General features: G+C 36.8%; 1 protein-coding gene across 3 annotated transcripts in view; it reads left to right on the forward strand.

The window, feature by feature from the left end:
- Positions 1 to 16,844, forward strand: part of ITFG1 (integrin alpha FG-GAP repeat containing 1) — an 88,132-nt gene that overhangs the window by 37,302 nt on the left and 33,986 nt on the right. For all 3 annotated transcript variants that reach the window (XM_055726821.1, XM_055726820.1, XM_055726819.1), the window contains 2 exons: positions 4,698 to 4,792; positions 13,149 to 13,321. In XM_055726821.1, the coding sequence (XP_055582796.1) occupies positions 4,698 to 4,792; positions 13,149 to 13,321 (268 nt within the window). The remainder of the gene's footprint in view (positions 1 to 4,697; positions 4,793 to 13,148; positions 13,322 to 16,844) is intronic.

Raw genomic sequence — 16,844 nt, forward strand, 5'->3', positions numbered from 1 at the left:
TCTGCACAATCTGTCTTTTTGCTTATCTTGTTCTGGATTGGATTGCTAGCACTTTGCAGGCATGGCCAAGTGTTGGATAGGCGGTTTGGTATCTATGGTTGCTCTTTGAAATACAGTGAACAGTACAGAAATACAGTAAATAATGATGCTCACGTGATTCCTAGATGGCATAAGACTGCTAATTCTGTCTTTATGTATTTTGATATAAGTACGGATTTGCAGCTGATGAGTATGTGGGACTGTTCTTTTTCTAGCCTTTTCCACTGCCTATAAAAATTGATCTTTTTTAACCCTGGAGTTCGTCAGTATCACAGTCAAGCCAGAATCATGTGTTGAGAACGTGCAGGCTAACGGTTCAGTTTTTGTTTGTATGTCAAACATGCTTTAAGTTGAGCGGTGCTAGCAAAGGACATTTGCAGTCCGGGGTATGTTGAGCCATACCTAGTGCTACAAATTACGTTGAAATTACAAGTCAGGATAACCTTGAGATTTCCAGCAACTTAGACTGAGATTGTTTAAAATCTGTGCGGTAATAGAAAGACAGACTAGTAGCCTCTAGGAACCGAGTGTAAACTCCAGAGGATCTACCGAAATACATTGCCTAGGTAGACCTAGGCTGAAGTACATTATTAAAGACATGTTACGCAAGGTATCTTTTTAAAATGTGAAACTAGTGCAGCTCATTTCAGCCGGTCTGATGGGTTCATCCAGCCGCTGTCACCGATGCACATTTTCTCACCTATGAATACCTAATTGCACTGGAGCAGATGTGAAAATGATATTCCTTTTTAATTTCTGTTTTCCTCCTCCTTTGTGGAAGAACTGAAATTCAAGATTAGAGTTTAAAATTGAAAGATGTTTATTTTAAATTGAGATTGAAACTGGGTATGAAGATGAGAAGAGCTAGCATTATAGGTCCAGGTTTGTTGTTAGTGAGATTGAGCTCTTCTATGAGCAGCTGCTGGGATTATTTTTTTGTGTGTGGTCTTCAATATCAGGAGAGTTGTGGCAAAGGGTTGTATTTCAGTGGGTGCTTCCAAGATAAGAATCAGATAAAGATTTAGAATAATTTTTACTTTCTTTACAAACTGGGAAGGCTGCTGCATCAATTTGTTGGCTTCACGTAGTGCTTTTAACAAAGCTTCAGAAATACAGGAAACTTATTTCTAGTTATTATGGATGAGGGCGGTTTAAAATGGCAATGAATAGTGAAACAGTCCCTGCTTCAGCTTTGTGCTTAGGGCTGTGGTTTGGGTAGGTTTTTTTCTTCTTGGGATTTTTGAACAAAGATTGATGCAAGATTTTCATTTAAATAAATTATTCTACAGTTTTAGCTGATATTCTAGGTGAGTTTTATCCTTATTCTTTTTTCTTTTTGTAAAAAAATATAACTGCTGCAGTTGATTTGTAAAATGTTACCATTTCTGACAGTCTCTGATTTTTCTTCAGAAAACTGCTTTTGATCAGGTAACCTCAACAGTAAAAGATGGATCTGTAGATCATAAGATGTGCATTAGAAAAAAAAGTAGAGAAGTAGTAAGCGATAATAGTACGATAGAGATGAAGAATGTTGGGCTTTCCTTCTTTTGATTGCTACTTTTCTGTAGTACAGTATTTAACTAATTGTGGGGTTTTTTTAAACTACTCTGCTACAACTCAGATGGTGTTTTTTCACTGATGCCCTGTTTCCAGGTAATTTCAGACATCTATGCCTAAGACAAATGTAATTATACTAACTTATTGGACTAATATGCTTGCATCTCATTTCTTTGTTATCCTTAAATTCAGCTGAGCACAGAGTGTAGAAAAATGAACCAACCAAAACAACAACAACAAAAAAAACCCAAAAACCCAACCAACCAACAACAAAAAAACAACCATGAACAAAAACAATCAAAGATAGGTATCTCTATCTGAAAAACTTTTCAAGGGTGGGTACAGCAATAATTCAAGATCTAGATGAGTTTAAGAATGATTCCTCAGACTCCTCATCTTCAGATTTTTTCCTTGACAAAATCTATTTTCAAAATAAACTTTTTTCTTAAAACTATGCTATAAATTTCCAACAGATTTTTCTCTTACCTAACAAATTTATTTTTTAACTATATTTAAATATATGTTATACAGAATTGGAGAGAAATTACAACTGAAAACATGACCCTGTACTAAAAGTTACATAAATGGACCCGTAGGTTCTAGTCAAAGGAATTGGGGGAACTGTGTCCTTCCAATATGGAATATATGTCATATTATTTGCAGTTGCAGGGGCAAAAGTATGTTGTTTGATGCATATTTACCTTCTATTCATTCATTGATTGTACTGCATTATTTTAATCAAATCTTACTCTTAAACTTGTAATTTATCTGGAACACTTGCATCTGTAAGGTGGTGGCATTGTATTGAATTATGTGAAAGTTCCATCCTCTTACAGCCCTGTAGTTTCGTTATTCCTCAAAGCTACATAGATTTACTTTTTTTTTCCAATATATTGCAGCATTACTGAACGTTAATTATCAAGATTATCAAACTGAGTTATCAGCATAACAAGATGAATGTTCACAGTTTAAGTAGAATCAAACATTTTATATTCTCCTCTGCTCCATAGTGTAATTTAAAATGAGAACATCCTTGTCCTTTTCTCACAAAGAGCAAGAAAAGAGTTAGTAACTGAAGGTTCTTTGTCCTCATGTGTTACTGAAAATCTTCTAAAATTACTTTGGACTGAAACTTCTGTTAAATGTGATTAAAATGTGATTAGGGCTTAATTTAAATTTTATATTCACAGAACACTTCCGTGTCTGCAACTTAATTCTATTCTAGGAAACCCTTCAATATTGCCACAGTTTATAATTTGCAAATTGAGCAGTTTCTCCCATTTTAAGTTTAGGAAAAGGCTGCAGTCTAAACAATATTTAATTGTGGTTCATGTAAGCAAAATTAAAGTAAATAACGTTTTTTAATTGTTATTCTTGAATGATGCAGAAGGAGAACAAACAGCTTCAGAAACTGGTGCTGATTTCAAACTGGTTGAATTCAATAGTTGCTGTGTTAGTTGCTCTATGCAGTGGTAGTTTCCTTTCCCATCTCTTTGGATGCAAACTTACTGGATTTCTATCCCCTAGGCTACTCGGCATCCAATATTGTCTATTTTTGATAACAGAACTGCCGTGATGATTTGGGAGGGCTTTAGTGGTGAAGTAAAATAATTCACCAGGCAGATGGGATGTAGGAGGGTGCTAAAGGTGTTTAGCTTTGTCATAGCTTTGTCACTTGGAGATATTTGGGGAAGTCTGGTATTTTCATCGCTCCTCCTCCCCCTTGTAACACTACTTTCCATCTCCCAGCTTCCTTATGTAATAAGGGGGGGAACCTAGAATACTTAACTATGCACAGAGAGAGAGGTACACACACGCTAAAAGGAGCTTCCGCTTCCTAGAAATATAATTTGGCAGGCTGAGAAAGCATTTCTTAGAGTACAGGTAAAGTTTGATGGAATGTTTAGGCTGTGGTCGGTAGTATATTGGGAAATGAATATGGGATTCAATGACTTTGGCAGATGGTCTAGGTTTTGCATATTAATGAAGGAGACTTCATTAAGCAACTTTACAAAATCCACTTAAAATATTAATACCAAGCTCCTCAGAACTGTATGGGCTAAGGGGCAATTTGAAAATATGATTTTTTTTATTACGATATGAGCTTTCATTTCATAGCTAGGAAAAGCGGATTCCTGAAATTTTCCCGAGCTGGGGCATACCATCTCTCGAGCAGGTCAAGTCTGGTTATACTCGGGACTTCAGCAGTAGTCATTAATGCAGCAATTAGACCTGCTGCTTTTTGGCTGCTTGCATTCAACTGCTTCTCTGTTCTTCCTTCTCAGCCCGTACAAGGTAACTTCTGGTGGTCTCCCTCCGAGTGGGGAGGCAGTGTATTCCTGAATATGCTAGGCAGGGCTGCAAAGCCAAAATGTGAACATAGGGATTTCTCCTGGAGTACATAATGAGCAGTTCATTGATTTCTGCCTGCCTCCCCGCCCCCCCCCTCCCCCCCCCCGCCATGCTCTGTCTGTCAGAATTCTGGATGCAAATTGACATTGCTTGTTTAAACATTAAAAGATCATTATTCTGCTAAAGGTTTTGGTAATACATGGATTAAAGGTGCTTGAAGAGTATTTTTTTCAGACTTGTAAATTACTCAATTTGCCTAATTCCTGGAATTTATTAGCCATTGCGTCAGTCAACTTACAGATTAAAATATTACATGTGACTCATGAGTCTTCTTAAAGTCTTGCTTGACAGCACAAGAGTTTAAAACTAGTTCAGAAAATTAAATAAGTTTGTATCGTGGACTTGTGATGGTGGATTTAAATTAAAGATAATTTTCTTCCCTATGAAACACAGGGACTGAGTAAATTACTAAGCACTTATTCTTCTAAATATATCACATTATCTTTAGAAATAAATTTTAAAACTTTCTTTATATTCAGGGTCAAGATGAAAATACATCAACAAAGAAAATCTTCAAACAAAAGACCCAAATTAGATTAATAGTTTAAGGATTTTGAAAAGGTCTACTTTTATCTCATGTAATTTTTCACATTTTAAAAAATAATAAATTACAGCTGATTATCTCTTGCAAACAGGGTTTCTGATTTTGCAAATATAAAGCTGAACAGTCTTTTTTTCCTCTTTGACAGATGGGGACGGACAAAGTGAACATTTGTTACCAGTCTGTGAAGATAAAAAATGTCAAAAAAGTGCCATCTACTTAACTAAGATAGGAATGAAACAGGTATTGTGAGTTTGGAATTGCAAAGACAAAGGAAAATACTGTGCGTTATGAAATAATATGATATAGGAAAATGATTTTTCAGGAAAGAAAAATTAAACTTCCTCACTGGTGATTATTTCATATAAGAGACTTTTATTTGTTTACTTATTACCTACCTAAAAAAATATGGGTTTGGTGGAACAGGTTGCATGCCCAGAATTCTATGTAATGGATAATTCTACTCAAGAAAATTACAGGTGTTTCCAGTGAGTCACTTTCTTGGTTACAAAACACTGCATTCTGAGCACCACAACTGCCCTAGCACAAGATGGAGATTTGCGCTGAGAGTTGGAAGCAGATCTAATTAATTCAAATAAGCTTCTTCAGTTTAAATAAGGGAGTTTTATGGTTTTTTTAAAAAATAATATATATATACACACACACACACATATAAATATATGAAGTCGAAACAGCCCACACTTCTTACCCCTTATTTCTGCTGTCTTTGATTGTTATTAATTAAGTAAGTTTCCAAATGGTATATGAAGACTTGTTTAGGCTGTTTCTTCAGAACAGGTTTCTATTAGACTATTTCAGCTTAGTTTGGTCATGACGCTACTTGTTTTGAGAGGCATGGTCATAATTCATGTAATGGATTACTATATATCCATTTATTTTAAAGCGTGTGCTGATCTGTTTTAAGTATTTACAGTGCCTTGTTTTTTGGTAAAGTTACAGCTTATGGTAACCTAACCTAATGTTTGTTTGATGCCTTAATAAATGTTTTTACTAAATTGATATTTAGCAATGTGAAGCTAAAGGCCAAGGTGACCTATAAAGTACTTGCTTATACCCGACAGCAAAATCCACTGTAGTGTACTTACAGAAATTTATAATGTATGCCATACGTGTTTCTAACCTGGTTATGAATGGCTGATTATTCCTTTCCTGACAAAAGTAGGTATTTTTTTTCATATAAGTAGTACCCTCTCTGAGTACTACTTGGCCCAAGCCAAGTTTATAGCGTAGATTTTCTTGTTTAAGGAATTAGACTTTCTAGAACACAGGCCATAGCATACTTCCTATTAGTGAGAAAATCACTCCGTATTGGAAAGGAAATCATGCAGTTACCAGTCAGTTACAGAAGTATAACTAGGATGGGATATACCGTGAGTGTAAGCAAACGTAACACTAAATTTGGTAATGTATCTCTTTCAGCCTTCTAATCTTAGCATCTCTGTTCTTAAAAAAGGATGTTTTCCTGTGCACGCATTGTTTAGTTGTTTGTGGGTTGGTTTTACTGTTTTGTTTTTGTGGCAGGGGGGTGTTTATTTTTACATTAATTCCCTGTGAACCCAGAATAGAGACAATGGATTTTAATGCTGCTGGATACACAGTGTTACAGTGAAGTTTGATTTACAGGTCATATAGCCTTTGTATAAAACAAGTGGATGCTCGATTCATGATACTTGCATTGCTTTCTGGTCAAAGGGGAGAACACAGGCTTCTGATAATACGCTGGTCATATTTCTGTAACAAGCTGCTTAGATTGCACTGTTGAGTAGTTGAGGTGCTCTTACATCAAAAGGCAACTGCTCTTTAGCTCTACAATTAGTTCCTCACTCTTGATAATATAAGAAGTAAAAGATGTTTGAGTTTTTCTGCTCAAGTAAATTTGAGACAGATATTCTCAATGAAAGTCATTTCACTGTAGAAAATCAGCCACACACAAATAGCATGTGCCATTGGGAGATACGAAGCTGTTACTTGTGAGTAGCAGATGACTGGGCAGTGCACTACTGAAAAGTTACATTATCTGCGTTCATTTCTGGAAGAAAGTGCTGCAGTAGTGGCAGAGGAAAGTGTGGGAAATTTGCATAATATCAGATTTTTTTCAGAGTCAAGTCGTTTATTATAACCTGCTCAGAAGTAACATTGCACGTAGGCAATTTTTCTGTTTGTTCATTATTTCATTTTTCTGATAGAGGTCAAACTAATTACAAATACAAACAGATTTTTAACATACCACTTTTGATAGTCATCAATATATTTAATTTTTATACTTGATTTAGCAATTTCACTGTATAGTCTCACTCTTAAAATAATTTCCAAGACAATTAAATTTGAGGTAAAAATTAGCAGCCAAATATTGTCACTTTATTTTAAAAAGTGAGGTATCCAATAGATTCTCATTCTACTAGAAAAAAAAAAGTATTAAAAAGTATTAAAAGTTACCTAGAAACGTTAAAGCAATTTTCCCTGCATATTTTTAGAATGACTTTTTAATTAAAAATGACAGTATCAAATGGCATGCAATAATGACTTGTTCTGGCCTAACCTTTTTGAAGAATTATATCTAGAACACTCTTTTCTTCCACTCTTAGACTCATCTAGAGGTGATGGACCTTTTCCTTTTAAAGCATTTTCTTTTTCCATTCTGAAACAGTGGAAAATGTCAGTATCTTCATTCCTATGTCTGCAGTTTTTCCCATGTGTTGCATGCCTCCCTCAGGTAGAAAACTATTCAAACATCTTACTTCCCATATTTATTTTCAAGTCAAAAAAATTTAATTTCACTGAATTTGTTCATTGTGAGATTAGATGACCCAGCTTCCAAGCTTTGACTAAATAAGTTGATCTTCATGAGAAACGATAGGCATAAATCCAACATAGTGGGATCAATTCCTTTTGTTTATTTAATAACTTTATAATTTTAAGGAAATAATAATGAGTCCTTGGGCAGAATGTTTCAACAAGGGATCCTCTTGAAACAGGTTCTTTGGGGAGCAGGTAGGTAATTATAACGAGTCTATGGGAAACTGAGAGATTGCAAGTCTTACTGAAAAAGTAGATGTTATATATCCATTATCTCTATTCAGTTTTTGCTGTAGGGTTTTGTGTGTCTTTGGTGGATTTGTTTGGGTTTTTTAAGTTGAGAATGTAGCAAATAAATCTGATTTTCAGAAATTTATTTTTTTAAAAGAAAATTAGTGATCTCAGCTCTGAAATACCATAAATTAGATGACTTACAAAAAATATTTTGACTATGGTAACTGGACCTGGTTCTGTCCTTCTTGCTTGTTTGTTCTGTCGTTTGATGAAACCAAACGAAAATCAGTTAATACAGTTCCATGGTGGTATGATGCATTGGGATGAAATGCATAGCAATCAGGTGCTGTGGAGAGGCGTGCAATGGCATGGCAGGCTTTGGAGTCGTTCTGGTAAGATCTTTGATGTCTGTCAGTCTACAGTGTAATTCTCATTATGTCTTTGGCACAGCTGGATGGCTACTGGAAAGCCAAGCAGATCTAGGAGAATTATTTCAAGAGTGATCTTTCACCACAAGTTTTAATTTATTTAATGATTTAATCTTTATAAGTATTAGAAATATCTCAGATAAATTTTCTTCTTTCGGATGATGGAGCAAAAGCAAAGGCCAACAAAATACATGAGTGACTTAAGGAGATACAGACCTACTAAGGTTTTAAAAAAATTTGCATGTTTCCATAGCAACAGAATTGCTGTCAGATCTGAAGTAGAATCTCATAAGCAGTTTCAGATGGTGGCAGGTGTTAGGACACCTCAGACTTCTTTAAATTCACCTGCAACAGCTACAGACTAATCTGCTAGCTGATTTAGATATCTTATCTAGATTCTGAAAATTAGACTGAGTTCTCCCTGAAATTTTTTTTTAAAGTCCCTGGTACTGTTTATTGTAGAAACTCGAGATATTATGATATTCTTAGAGATGACTAATCTTTCTTTTAATTATGCCAGTATTCGGTGTGATTTTTCATTAGTTTCCTGAGGCGAACAGTATTGTTTCAGTCCCTTCATTTGAGAGTTTCTTTGTGGGCTTGATGATTCGTATAACCTTTCTCTGTACAATAAAAAGGTCATGGCTTTATTCCTCTTATAAATCTAGCAGCTCTGGAGCAGAACACAGCAGTGCATCCTACAGCCAACCACAGGTCTTTGTGAAGTCATTCTCTAGGCTAGAGAAGTGTGTGACAGCATTGATTATCAGCTGCAGTTGGTCAGTGTTAGAAGTTCTTCTTCGTTCCTCTAGAACAGCATAAAGCAAGGCAGAGGGGATTGCAGTTGCTGTAGTCTTCATAAATCTGATTCTGCAAGATCCTCTCATCATTTCTAAGTTGCTCATCTTTCTCAAAGCAGCTATGGGGCTGTGAGCCATGTTCCAGCATCAAAACCATGACTTAATGGTTTGCTTACTTTTTTCTATCTTGCTAAATCAATGTTGGTGATTGTTGTCTTCCAGGCTTTGAGCACCATAAGTAATGGTGCAATGTATAGGTAATTTACTTAGTTTATTTTTATGCAATAGCAGCTGCTCAACTGTATATGGAATTTAGGTGACCTTCATACACACAGAGAGCCTAATGTATCCTGAAATTATGGGATTTATTTTTTATGTGCAGCTGAACTACAGCACACATGTACAGTAGAGAGGGAGCCCCCAGGGGAAAGGGCTTCTGTTGCTGTGGCCAGTTCTTTCAGGCCACTCTTAATACTTATCTTTCTGTAGAATGGGATAGTGTTTGTCGTAGAAAGGAGGAGAAACACTGGCATTTCCAGAAGACGTATTGGCCAAGAATGGGCTACCAGTTTCCAAATACATCTGACTCACAGCTGGCTCCCTGCCTGTGTTAGGTGGCCCGGGTGGGCAGCTGGCTGGCTGGGCCGTTTGTGCTTCATAGGTTTCTGGAAATAGTTTAAAAGTTGAGATGTGTTAATCCCAGAGTTTTGGCTCAAAGACCTTGCTAACAGGCTTTAGAGTAAGAGAAATGCCTTTCCTAATGTATAGAAGAATGCGGCCTTTGAAGGGATGAGCCCTTTTCAAGTCATGGGGTGAGTGCAACTAGTTTTAAATTTTTTTTCAACTGCCTGAGATCTTTTTCAAAATGAAGAAGATGCTGTTTTCACAGGGCTGTAAACCATTCTGTCTTGTACTTGAAAAACAAATATTTAAAGTTTGAAAACAAATTTTTCAAGCACGTAAATAAAGATACTTTTCTTATTTTAGCCCACAAAAGCATTGATTGAAGGAGTAAAAGTATCTAAGTGTTTTAAGTAATGATATTAGTGGTGCTATGCAATGGAATTTAACCAAAAGGGAAGAAGTAAATCTTTTACTTCTGCAACTGAATCTTATGTGTTCATTTAAATTTTCTGTTAGACTCATTCCATTTTTCAATATGTTTTTTCATCTGATCTAGGTAACAGAAATCATGTGATCAGAAAACAGCAAAAAATAACTTTGTGTGTCCTCATTATACCCAGCTATTTCTATCTTAGAGTGAAAGGAAAAAAAAATCAGGTTTAGACTTTTTTTTCCTGTTAAAATAGTTACAGCAAACATTAAGTTTAAAGTAAGTGTCTGGATTATCAAACACAGAATAAGCAGGAGATTTATATTAGTGACAAACGTATTTTCATTTTTTTGCCTTCCGTACTGAAACGTATGTCCTGAGGCACATGAACAATTAATCTTGCATTACATTATGCAATACTGCCGTTTATAATAGAAATATACAGAATTAGTTTCTGCAAAAATGTGGATTACTCTGAATTTAAACTATCAGAGTAGGTTACCTGTGGTGCTCTGAATGTGCCCTGGTTACATGTCGAACAAGACTTGTGTTTGTGAAATGCTTTGCAGCTGCTGTTATAAAAAGTTTTATTCTACTGATTCAACTGATTGAGCGGGATGGATGAATCTCACTCTGTAGCGTGTACAGTGATGATGCACAAGCTATAGGTGCAGTAGCAATAGGTGATATTTCTCTTTTGCTCACCTATTGGTTTATATCTCTGCATTTCATTGCAGACCTTGTGATTGTAAAGTTGCTTTCTGTGAATCACTCTTAATAGAGTAAAAACAGAACACAAATTCAGATTTGTGACTAAAAATTAATTTTTAATTTGGTTTCTTTACAATAGTGTTACCATACATGGGAACATTTACAAAGCATATGACGGATATAATTGGATTTCATTGCAATGACTGTGTGAATAATACCGTGTAAAGTAAAAACTGTATTGTATTTCATGGTTCTGATTTCAATCAGTGTTTTTTGAAATCACAGTATTTTGCAGTACTATTGTTTCATCTGTCTTCTGCATGACAAAATAAGTGCTAAGAAATACTACCTTTTGAAAAAATCCCTCAGATTAAGTCTTTTTTTTTTTTCATAGTTTTTTCTAAACCTTGAGCAGGTAACAGTAACTAAATAGGCATGCATATGTGGGGGGGCAGGGCGTGAGGTAAAAGTGTGTTTGATTTCAACTTTGATTTTTCATCAGGGGTGTTGTAGATCATCACTGCAGTTCACATGTCCCCACTTACACAGGCAGACGTGAACTAAGTATATGCAGTGTCTGGCAGAAATGTTCCAGGCTTCAAAGCCATCTGTGATACCCAAACAAAGTTGACCTTTGTGCATTTTTTAATAATTTGGGGGGGGCCTTTGTAATATGCATGGGGTTGGTGTGGGATAGGGACCAGTCAGTGTGTTGCACACAGATTGCTGTGTGGCAGGAATGTTGTTGATTACTTGATGGTGTTAGTGAGAGGGAGTCTTTCCACAGCAGGAAATTATGCTGTCAGGGATCTCAGTCTGGTTCCTGAAGTAGCTAAATTAAGGCTTGGATGAGAGACATTTAAGATGCTGTTAAGTGCTTCCGATACTGGCGATAGTGATCCTTCAAGATAGCACCCTTCTGTCCTTTTGAAGGCATTGTCAGTTAGTTGACATGTAAAATTATTTCTGGCTTTTAAAATGGCACTGAATTTTTCTGTAGCATTGAAATGTTAACCCTGGTACTTCAGCTTCATACCAACTTGTGAAATTAATTTGATTTTAATTAAGATAAATTCCTGTTTAGCACCTCTGCAGCACTTCATGGAAAGTAAGGGCAGATAGATTCTATTTCTTGTCCTGGAGAAATTACACTTTGCATTTCTTTTGTACTTTCAGTTCCATACTGTAATCTTAATTTCTTATCAAACAGTTTGGTATCTGGTGCTGCCGGGGAAATAGGAGGGGAACAGAAGCTCTTGAACTTCTAAATATCCATGAATAATAGAATCATTCAAGCTGAAATGAACCTTAGGAGATCCAGCCCCCTGCTTTGAGCAAGGGCAACACTGAATTCAGACCATGTTGTTTAGAGCCTTGTCCTGTTAAAACTTTGAAAAACCCCAATGACAAAGATTCAGCAGCTTCTAGGGCCTCTTTCCTAGTTCAAATTGTTTGTTTGTTGGCCGTTGTCTCTTGTTCTTCTGCCATTTATCTCAGTAGAGAGCCTGGCTCCATCTTCTCAGTTATCTCCTTGCAGGTATTGGAAGGCTGCTGTCAGCCCCCGCCTTGCAAATTCTTCTGTTCTCCAGGCTGAACAAGCCCTAGGCTCTCAGCCTGTCCTTTGAGTACATAAATATTCAATGCCTGACCATCTTGGTGACCCTTCTCTCTAAACACAGTCAATATTCTCAAATCTTTCTTGAACCATGGAACACAAAAGTAGACGGAGAATCTAGATGCAGAATAACAAGTGCTGAATAAAGAGAAATAATCGCTCGCCTCAATCAGCAGGAGCATAGGCAGCAGTCATAGTGCAGTATGCTGTTTTGCTGTCACAGCTGCCACACTTGGCTTTATCTTACTGTCACCGGGACCCACGTATCTTTTTTAGGAGAGCTGCTAGCCAGCCTGTATCATTGCAGGGGTTTACTCCCCTGTGCACGATTTTCTTTGCTGATTGTTATGAGGTCCCTGTTCACCCATTCTTGGCTTTCTAGGTCCCCTCGAATGGCCATCCTGTCTTGAAGCATATTGATAGTATCCCCCCAATATGGTGTTGTCCATAAAATTAATGCGTTGCATCCCTTCTCCAGTTTTAAGTATGCCCATTGTTGGCAATTCCGGGAAGAAAAAAGGGACTCAGGAGCCCAAGGCTCTGATATGGTTTGGGCTTACCTATACTTAAAGATTAATACAGATTACAGGCAAGCCTGAATTTCTCCATACACTGGACACATTCCAAAGCACAGGTTCTTTATTTTTCAGCCTTATCTTTTTCTTTTTTTGTTCTTTTTGGAGGTTTTTTGTTTGGTTTGGTTTGGGTTTGTTTTTCTCCTGTTCTGGAATAATTTAGTGCATAGAAAAGACTTCAAATTATTTTTTTCATTTGGTGACAGAGTTAGGAAATAAGCCTTATTTCCTCTTTGGAGATTTGTAAATAGTTAAGAATCCTGAAGCAGTGAGGAAACCTCAGCTGTTTTAAACAGAATTAAGTTGTTTAAATAAATAAAATTGATTTCCTTACCAGCTGTTCTTTTTTTTGTTTTATTTTACAGTGGATTCCAGTCTTGCAAGACTTCAGAAATAAAGACACACTCTGGGGCTTTGTACCATATCCAAGTGACAAACCTTCAACGGAAATGTTGTTTCCGATTACACTTCATATTGGAGATTACAATATGGACGGCTACCCAGATGCTCTTGCTATACTACAGAACACATCTGGAAGGTAGAGTATATGTAAACTGAGAAATTAAGACTATCAAATGCATGCCTAGTCATCAGTCATACAAAGTGCTAATTTTAGTGCGTCTCGTTCGTTTTATCATGTGAACACGGCTTTCGATCTCTGCTAAATGTTTCCCTTTTTAAAAGGTATGCATTTACATGGTATATTCAGAATGCATAATTGTATAGGCTCAGACTGTGACTCTTGGTGGGGAATTGCACCACGGAGTGCAGTATAAAGTACCATTTTAGGCACTCTTCACAGATCAAAGGAGCCGATTATCTCTCCATTTCCTTTCCCAAATCATCTTCTGTAAAATCCTGACTTCAGCTTTCAGTGTTGGCTAGTTACAGCAGGCTGCTGGGAGTTGGGGAACCTGTTCCATGCTGTCACATGGCGTGAACACCGATCAGTGACTGTGCTGAAAAATGCAATAGTGTTTTTTCCCTTTTGAGAACCATGAGTTTTAGATAACCTAATAACTTACCAGTGATTTTTATATTGTCCAACTTTAGCTGAAATAAACTCTTCCCTCTCAAAAAAAAGAAGCTTCTAACCTTTCCTATTAAATTTGTCAGTGTAATCTTTCTCCTCCTTTCTTTTTTTCGTTACTTGCTTTCCCAATACCTTGCATTGCTATCATCTGCTGTTAGGTGGGAGGGGACATGTAGTGATGCTCGCAGGGAGACCACTGTACGTCGAGGAGTTAGTGATCCACAGAACAGCTGACCTCAGTAGGTGCATGCCTGTGCAGTTCTGCACATACCGCTTGGCTGCAGGATAAACGTAGCCAGCTAATCGTAGCGGAGAAGCCTGTAGGCAGCTCTCACTTGGCACCTGGTGATGATACCATTAGCATGTCCTTGTCTTTACCTTGAGGTGAAGCAGCACGTTTTCATGTGAACATCCTTTTGCTTGACAGCAGAAATTATGAATAGACTTGTTTACTTCCAAGAAAAACGTAAAAGAGCTCTAGAGACGATAATGCCAGCGCACCTCACTACAGACAGGATCTATGCAGCATGCTCTGTTCCAGCTAGAGGTCTGTCTGGTGCTGTGCAGCTTGGGTTTTCCAACATCTGAAGAGATGTAAGATTACCTGTGCTATCCCCTTTTTCTTCCTCATGTCATTGCTTGTGAAAGGTATTTTTAATCAATAACTTACGGGCTTTCAGCATCTTCTTTACTGCAGTCTAGGACAAATACTTAACACTAGTGCATTGCAAGGCAAAATAAGTCTCTCTTACAGGTGTATTTATTATCTTCCTCTGGATGGTATTTTGGATGAGCTTGGGTGCAGGTTCATAGTTCGAATTAATACTCGGTAAGGAAGAGAACTGAGGAGCTCGCTTTGGTGCTTAAAACGGCATGTAGACAGAATTTAGATGCTAAAGTCACAGAAGTCAGTTCAGATCCTCTAGTGGTTGCCTAAACATGAGTCACCCACTGACATTTTTGTGTTAAGCAGTTCTTCAGACACTGACACATACCTAAAAATGACCCAGTTTGAAGAGTTATGTGCTTGTATTCAGCCTACATGATCTGATTCAGAGATAAGGCAGTGAGCAGCTGAGCTCTGTCTCTGTTCCTCTGAGCCTTAAAATAACTAGCACAGCAGCTGTTTATGTTCAGATATGGCAGAGAAGGAGGTGATGTGTTACTGCCCAGAACTTGCATAGGCAAAGTCAAAGCACTCGGGCCCTGAATGTCACGCTTTTCACTCCATAGCCTTGCTCAGTTGGGAGTTTGCATCTTCTGTTCAGTGGTCATTGAATAAAGACTGTAAACAGTCTAGAGAGCAGACTAGAACCAATCTTTCTTTTTCCATAGAAATACCGTGACATCTAAACTATGAAGTTGTTCTTTGTTTTTACTTAAGCCCCACAGATCTTGTATTTTTAGCTGTACTGTGGGTGACCTTCTACTGTATATCCTCATAGCTAGTAAACTTCAGGAGGACTTTGTGAAGATTTACATATTCAGAAGTTTATTTGAAGTTATTTTATCATTTAAGATTCTCAGGAGCCTCTCTGCTCTGGCTGGTGTATAATTGTGGCAATGTAATATCACGTAAAAGATTTAAGTATTTTGTAAATAATTACTCCTGTGAAAGCCCAGGAAGTTACCTATGTCTCATTGCAATGAATTACTGTGATACACTTTTATATTTATTCTCCTTGCTTCTAAAATTATTTGTTTATTCAGTTGGGTGCGTCTTGAAGTTATTTTGAAACTTGACTTCAAAGTTGAGTGACACAGTAAGGCATAAGGACTGAAGGTAGTGGGAGATGATTTGACTAGTTATTCAAAGGGAGGTTCAGAGAGCTGAGGAAGTCTGGCAAAAAAAAGGGTAAGTAAACTAAAAATTAAGAAATACATTGCATGTTAACACAGTATATTTCCAGTATTTATAGAAAAGAAATGGAAACAGAGTCTTCATACTTTGGGAGGGGAATGAAAGTCACGTTTTTTGCGCCCACTATGTAATGTCACTTTCAGAGTACTATTAATTCATTGTTTCTGAGGGACCTAAGCAAATACTTCCTTTTAAAATGTGTAACTGGGTCACAGAGTGGAGAGAATTAAAACAACGTGTGAATTAAATGAAAAGCTCTTCTTAAATCAGAGCAAATTAAAATGAAAACCTTATTTAATTGATTTAAAACACTTCTGGATCGAGCTGTTTATTTCTTTCTCTGAAGCCTTTCATGCTACATCTACTGATCTAATTTCAGTGATTGATTACTGTGATTAAATGATAAAAGCATTTTTGTAAACTCTTGACCTCAATCTGTGCTATAGTCTAGGAGCCCTAGCTTCTAGTTGCTGTCTGTGACTTAAAGAAATTAAAGGAGGCAGAAACCATTTTATTCATCTGAAAGTATACCGATACGTGATAATGGAAGAATGTGATTAAAATCAATTACATGCTTTCATCACAATTCAGGAAAGCATTTCCATATGAAATCCTTAAAAATGCCTACAAAACACTGAAATGAAGACATGTCAATTAGGAATAATGTTGGTTTACTGTCCTTCCAGGTAAGTCAGGAAAATTATTATTAGCTTCAAGATTCTTGGAACTGCTGTAAGACTACACTGCTTCTCTTTCCATATCCTTCTGCTTTCAAATAAGTGTGTGATTTTTCTGACAACATGGAGACATGGGGTTCTTTTTTGTTAGTGCTGTTAAAGAAATCTTACTTGTTTGCAGGTGTGGTGGGGATTTGAACCGAGAAACTCAATAAATTCCACCGGGTGAAAATACTGCATTTGTAGTTGGTTCTTACGTATTTATCGGTCCATTATGAATTCTTTTAATTTCTGTCTTGAGTCAAAACCTGCACATTAGAATTCCAGTCCACAGATTTTTTTCTTTAGGCTAGATACGTACATGAATTTTTCTTCCTTCTAGTTATGACTGTATTAGAAATCGTGTATGTATATAGAATAATAATAGGTAAAGGGATTTCATCAGTAGTTATTGCTTGCTTCACCTGTACTTCCTATCTTATCTAAATGT

This window comes from Falco cherrug, chromosome 14 (genome assembly GCF_023634085.1).
Source record: "Falco cherrug isolate bFalChe1 chromosome 14, bFalChe1.pri, whole genome shotgun sequence".
NCBI classification, from domain to species: domain Eukaryota; kingdom Metazoa; phylum Chordata; class Aves; order Falconiformes; family Falconidae; genus Falco; species Falco cherrug.